The sequence below is a fragment of the Tupaia chinensis genome, unplaced genomic scaffold (assembly GCF_000334495.1).
Source record: "Tupaia chinensis unplaced genomic scaffold, TupChi_1.0 Scaffold000161_1, whole genome shotgun sequence".
Lineage (NCBI taxonomy): Eukaryota > Metazoa > Chordata > Mammalia > Scandentia > Tupaiidae > Tupaia > Tupaia belangeri.
In genome coordinates this window covers 4,351,871-4,358,189 of record NW_006159632.1, presented here as the reverse complement: position 1 = coordinate 4,358,189, position 6,319 = coordinate 4,351,871, and the positions used below count along the sequence as shown (strand labels likewise).

General features: G+C 42.1%; 1 protein-coding gene across 1 annotated transcript in view; it reads left to right on the top strand.

Annotated features, from left to right (window-relative positions):
• TSNAX (translin associated factor X) overlaps positions 1–6,319 on the top strand; it is a 33,724-nt gene that overhangs the window by 7,917 nt on the left and 19,488 nt on the right. The window contains exons 4-5 of the mRNA XM_006145974.3: positions 1–111; positions 2,201–2,331. Of these exons, the coding sequence (XP_006146036.1) occupies positions 1–111; positions 2,201–2,331 (242 nt within the window). The remainder of the gene's footprint in view (positions 112–2,200; positions 2,332–6,319) is intronic.

Genomic DNA, 6,319 nt, shown 5'->3' with positions numbered 1-6,319 from the left:
TCAGCAGGAGCTTGATGCCAGGCACGACAAGTACGAGAGACTTGTGAAACTTAGTCGGGATATAACTGTTGAAAGTAAAAGGACGATTTTTCTCCTTCATAGGATTACAAGGTGAGTAGTCATCTTTAAAATTTGTTATAATTTGATAGAGTTTATATATTTCTTATGCTTTATCTCAGTGAACAGTAGCTATGAAAATACTCCTTGACTATGAACATTGAGATTAGAGGATGCAAGCAACAGGTACATGTTAAGAATATTTTGCGTGTGTGTGTGTGTGTGTGTATGTTATATGTATACACACGTAGTCAAGGTCTCATCTCATGATCCTTGTGTCTCCGCTGCCCAGCTGGGACTGCAGGTGCACACCACTATGCATGGCTCTTTTAAAATTATTATTGTATAAAAAATTTTTTTCTTTCATGAGAGAGACGGACAGATAGGAACTTTTTTTTTTTTTTTGGAGAGATTTTCGCTATAGAGTGCGTGCACTTGCCAGACAGACAGAGAGAGACAGAAAGACAGAAAGGAGAAATCCCCCAGGGGGATGGTCACCCCACAATCCCTTCTCCTCCATTCTCCTCTTGGGATCTTGGGCACGCACGCACACGCACCCGGTGTGAGTTTTAAGCCACCAGGTCCAGGACGCGAACCACAGTCAACTAGGTGGGAGTCCAGCGACATAGCCATTACGCTAACCGCTGGTTCCCGAGATAGGAACTCTTGACGGAGTCTCACCATACTGTGATTCTCCCCATGCCTCTCAGCCTGCCAGGACCACAGGTGTGCACAGATTTTCCCAGCATGTTCAAATTGACCTAGGATTTGACAAGCACATGTTTCAGTTTATACAGTAACATACAAAAATAGGATTGCTTGCGTATCACTTTGCTTGTGTATAAGAACTTCACAGAGTTATACTTTTTGGTTTCCTCTGTGCTAACCTGGCCTTTTATGATACTGTTTAGTTAATGTTACTTGTATATTTATTGTAATCCCCAATACATTATTGTTTTTACTTTAAATAGTGTGATTTTTAAAATGAGAAAAAATTTATATTTATCTGCAGTTAACCATTTCTGGTGTTCGTTTCTTTGTGTATAGATCCACATTTCCACCTGGTATCATTTTCCTTTTGAGTGTCCTTCAGTATTTTCTATAGTGTCAATCTGCTGGTGCCACATCAGCCCTTTCTGGCTCTCTGTAAAGATTGTTCAGAATTGGGCTGGGTTGTTCTGCCAGCTCATTTTGGGTGGTTCTTTTTCCAGCTTTGGGTGGTTTCTTAGAGTGATCGGTAGTCAGCTGAAGGCGTAAGGACTTGAGTCAGCTGAAGACTCTTCTGTATAGCTCTGAAGGTGCCTTTGAGCAGCTTTCTTATTGCTGCTCTCTACTGAGAATTTTAGCTAACTTGACCCCCCAAAAATCCTGCCTTCTCCTTTTCTTATCTGGCAGACTCTGAGGATTCTTGTAGGTTTCTTTTTCCTGCAGTCACTTGGAAACTGTAGGCGCTGCAGTGGGGCAAGCTTTGGGTGTATTTCCCCCTCAGCCCTTGCTGGGATTACTGTGGTCCAGTGTCTGAAACATTTTTTGTTTATTTATTTATTTATTTTATTTATTTATTTTTTTTGAGAGGTTTTTGCTATAGGGCGCGTGCGCTCGCCAGCCAGACAGAGAGAGACATAGAGACAGAAAGCAAGAAATCACCCCCCAGGGGGGATGGTCACGCCGCAATCCCTTCTCCTCCATTCTCCTCTCGGGATCTTGGGCATGCACGCACATGCGCCCGGCGTGAGTTTTAAGCCACCGGGTCTGGGACACGAACCGCGGTTGACTACGTGGGAGTCCAGCGACATAGCCATTATGCTAACTGCTGGTTCCCATTTATTTATTTTTAATTGTTTATAGTGGGAGGATAAATTCAGTCTGTTACTTATGACTGAAAGCATTTGTCTATAGATGTCTTTTTTTGAACAAAATTTTTATGATGATCATGTTATACATATAATTTTAAGTACTATTTTTAATTAATAGTATGTTACTGTTTTATTATTAACTATTAACCTAATCGTAGTATGACGTTAGAAATAACCAAATACATACAGGTATGTAGTTGGTTCTACATTGGTACGTAGATTATATCAGTTTTCACTATCACAGCATCTGGATGATGGACTGAAAGTCCCCAGTATCTTGATTCTAGTGCTCCTGATATGGAAGAAATACTGACTGAATCAGAAATTAAGTTGGATGGTGTCAGGCAGAAGATACTCCAGGTAGCCCAGGAGCTCTCAGGAGAAGACATGCATCAGTTCCATAGAGCCATCACCATGGGTAAGTCTAGGTTTGCTTCAGTCATATAATGTTTAAGATATAATGTGCTATGTGATTTATGTGTGAGTTGAATGAATTTCAGTTGATTTCATGAAATAATACTGGCTTCTAAAAACGGACTTTTTTGTTTTGTTTTGCTAGAGGGGGTGTTTGCTTGCCAGAGAAAGAGGGGGAGAAAGAAAGCATCCCCCAGTGGGGTGTGGTCATTCACAGTCTCTTCTCCATTCCTCTATCCTGCCAGGATTTGGGGCATGCATACCAATGTACCAGGTGCATTTTTCAAGTTGCCAGAGCTGTAGCTTGAACTATGGTTCGCCACGTGGGATCTGGCTCGCTGGCTGGCTTCCCTCCCTCCTCCTCTCTTTTATTTTCTTTCTCTTTCGTTTTGTTTTAGTTTGACAGATGATATGTGCGCTCACTGGAGGGAGATGGGGGGAGAGAGAGGAAGCAAGAAAGCATCCCCACATGAGGCGTGGTCATGCCACAGTTCCCTTTCTTTCACTTTTCCTTCCTTTTGCCATCCTAGGCATGCACACACACATGATTGGCAGACATTGGGTCTAGGGCTTGAACTGCACATTTGTCCATGTGTGATCCAGCTAACGTAACCACTAGGCTATGGGCTGGCCTAGGAACTGGCTTTCTGTACACAGCTTTTAACCACTGCTGTGAGGCTTCTCCCCCTCCCAAAATGGGACTTTTGAGTAATCACTTAAAGGCTGTCTGAACATATTCATTTAGCTTTATTTTTCTAATAGTGTTGTAATAGTCGTTAATTTTTTCTGAGAGTTTTTTTGCTATAGGGTGCATGTGCTCGACAGAAAGACAGACAATGAGACAGAAAGTGAGATATCACTCCCCACCCCCAGCAGTCCCTTCTCCCCCATTCTCCTCTTGGGATCTTGGGCACGTACACACACGCCCGGCGTGAGTTTAAGCCACCAGGTCTGGGACTTGAACTGCAGTCGACTACATGGGAGTCCAGCAACATAGCTATTAAGCCAACTGCTGGTCCCCAGCCATCGATTTTTAACAAAGCAATTGAGAAGATAATAGAATGTATGAGACTTTTATTGAGTGTGTAGAGTATATTGAGACATGGCTCATCTCATTTTTAACTAAATTTTGGTCTTGGCTCTGAAGTTTCCTTGCCAGTAGTTGATGAAAGATAATATATTCTTTAACCAGATAAACTAAACGTCTCATAGTGTGATTTTCTATCTGAAAATTGTAGGATAGTACTGAGTTATTATTGTTGTTTGTTTGTTTTTTTAGATGCATTTATTTATTTAACTTTGCTATTATTTTTTAGCCTGACCAGAGAGAGATAGAGAGAGAGAAATGGAAAGTGAGAAAGCAAGCTACTGGGTCTGGGGTTTGAACTGCGATTGACCATGTGGGAGTCCACTGCCTTAATCACCTGCCGGTCCCATGATAGTACTGAGTTTTTTATTTTCATTTATATATATTTTAAAATTTATTTAAAAAGATTTGAAGGATACTGGATCTTGGTGGTTATCTTCATTTTCAAATTAGTTGAGTAAATGTTTAAAGTGCTTAGTTCTTTCCTCTTTATCCTTTTCTTAATATGAACTCATTGACAGAAAAGATACTGTGTAATTCATATGTACCCTAAAATTTGCAGGAGGAGAAGGGACATGAATTCATTTGGTATCTTCTCAACATACGTGTACTATTACAGTCAAAACATTTGCGGTGTCAGGACTTGTTTTTTTTAGAAATGTTGAAATGTCTTTAAATTGGAAAAGGAAGTGCCTACAAGCACGAGTTAGAACTGGGAGTACGTTGTTGGAAGCTGCAGTGATAGGTCCTTAAGGTGTGTTTTTAAAGGAGGTAGAGCCCTATCCTGTGGTTATAGGATCATGGGCTTATTTTGCTTCTAAATAATAGGACACTTAACGAACATGATGAATTAATTCCATTTGTGTTATCAAATGGGTCTACCTCAAATAGGACAGATTTGGTTGAGGGGGAGAGAACAGAGATATTAGAGGGATGGAGGGTGAGGTGAATGCTAAATCATGCTGCTAGAAGAAAATATAAGAGAATACTTTCATGACCTTGTAGGAAAGACTTTTTTTGGAGAGTTTTTTTTTTGGTATAGGGCTCGTGTACTCGCCAGAAAGACAGAGACAGAGAGACAGAAAGTGAGAAATCACTCCCCAGGGGCTATGGCCATGCCACAATCCCTTCCCCTCCATTCTCCTCTTGGGATCTGGGGCACACACACACACACGCCCAGCATGAGTTTAAGCCACCGGTTTTGGGACTTGAACTGCGGTCAACTACATGGGAATCCAGCGACATAGCCATTATGCTAACTGCTGGTCCCTGAAAGATTTCTTTAAGGTGACACACAAAAAAAGCGTTAGCTATAATAGAAGCTGTTTAATGAAATTAAACTTTATTAAAATAAAATTCTGTTTATCAAAGACATCAAGAAAATGTAAAGGTGGGCCAGCTGGTGATGTGAGTGGTGAGGGTGGCTGGATATCACATGGCCAGTGGTTCAAGTCCCTCACCTCGAGATTGAGAAACATGTGGGCACATTAATATCCGTGCCCAAAATCCCAAAAGGAGGGAGAAATGGAAGGGAACGGAGAGAAAAGATCTCGGCATGACCATCCCTCATGGCCCCGGGGGTGGGAGAGAGGAGAGAGGGTACTTTTTCACTTTCCCTGTCTGTCTCTCTTCTCTGTCTTTTTCTGTCTCTCTCTGGTAAGTATATGTGCACTCTGGCAAATGAAAAGAAATTGAAATGGAAGTTTTCTTTTTAAATCCGTATGTTGGTTAAAGAATTACTGCAAATTACCAAAAAGATAAATAATTTTAGAAATCACAAAAAATCTGAACAAGGGCCTTAAAAAGAGTGACTATATAAATGGCTAGTAAGCAAAAAGGTGATTAGCATCATTACTCAAGAAATGCAAAGTAAAACCATAGTCAGATACCATTCGCCCACCATCCTGGTCAAATTAGAGACAGCACTCTAAAAAGCTACTTGGCAGAGTCTACTGTAGATCGACTTGTGCCTGTTTTGTAAACTAGTAGTTCCACTTCAAGACACATACCCAAAATTCTTAAGTCATCAAAAAGCATGTTCCAGAAAGCTCAGGGTGTCTGTGGTCATCTTGCCCCCAGACTAACAGGACCCACACGCCCGTCAGCGGGTGAGTAGATAGGCTGAGCTCTGGTTGCTCAGTAGTGCCGCATAGCGGTAGGCGATGGCAGAGTGCCCAGTGACTGAGTGGCACAGACATGTTGGTAGTACATAGGCAGCATTCTTCTGGGGACATACAAGCAAGGACAGTGGTTAACCTGGAGTGGAGGTGGGGGACAGAAGTTACTGACTAGTGGCATGAAGTGGTAGAAATGCTTTCTCATTTGACCTAGGTGGAGTTAAATTGATGAACACACGTAAAAATTCACAGAAGCTGGACTAGCGGATGGTGTAATGGTTATGTTGGTGGACTCCCACATAGTCAACCACAGTTTGAGTCTTGGACCTGGTGGCTTAAAACTCATACTGGGTGCCTGTGCATGCCTGCCCAAAATCCTGAAAGGAGAAGGGATTGTGGTGTGGCCATTCCGGGGTGGGGGGTGTAATTTATCACTTTCTGTCTTTTTGTCTTTGTCTTTCCAAGAGTACATGCACCCTATAGGAAAAAAGCTCTTAAGAAAAACCTCACACAAGCTCTACACACAGGATTTATACACTTTGCTGGTTTAAAGTATAGCTCAATTTTTAAGAAGGGAAAGTTGGTGTTGGACGAGTTTTTAGCTTTTTTCCCCAGGCGGTTCTTTGTATTGGCAGGTCACGGCAGGGCTGTGGTGCAGAGGCGCTGGGTGGAGGAAGCCCGGCCACTCATGTGAACGACAGGGCTCTCTGTCAGAGGGTACTCTGTTAGTCCCAGTTGGTTGGCAGGTTAGATAGTGTTCACTTCTGCCTTATTTTTATCTGCTCTTG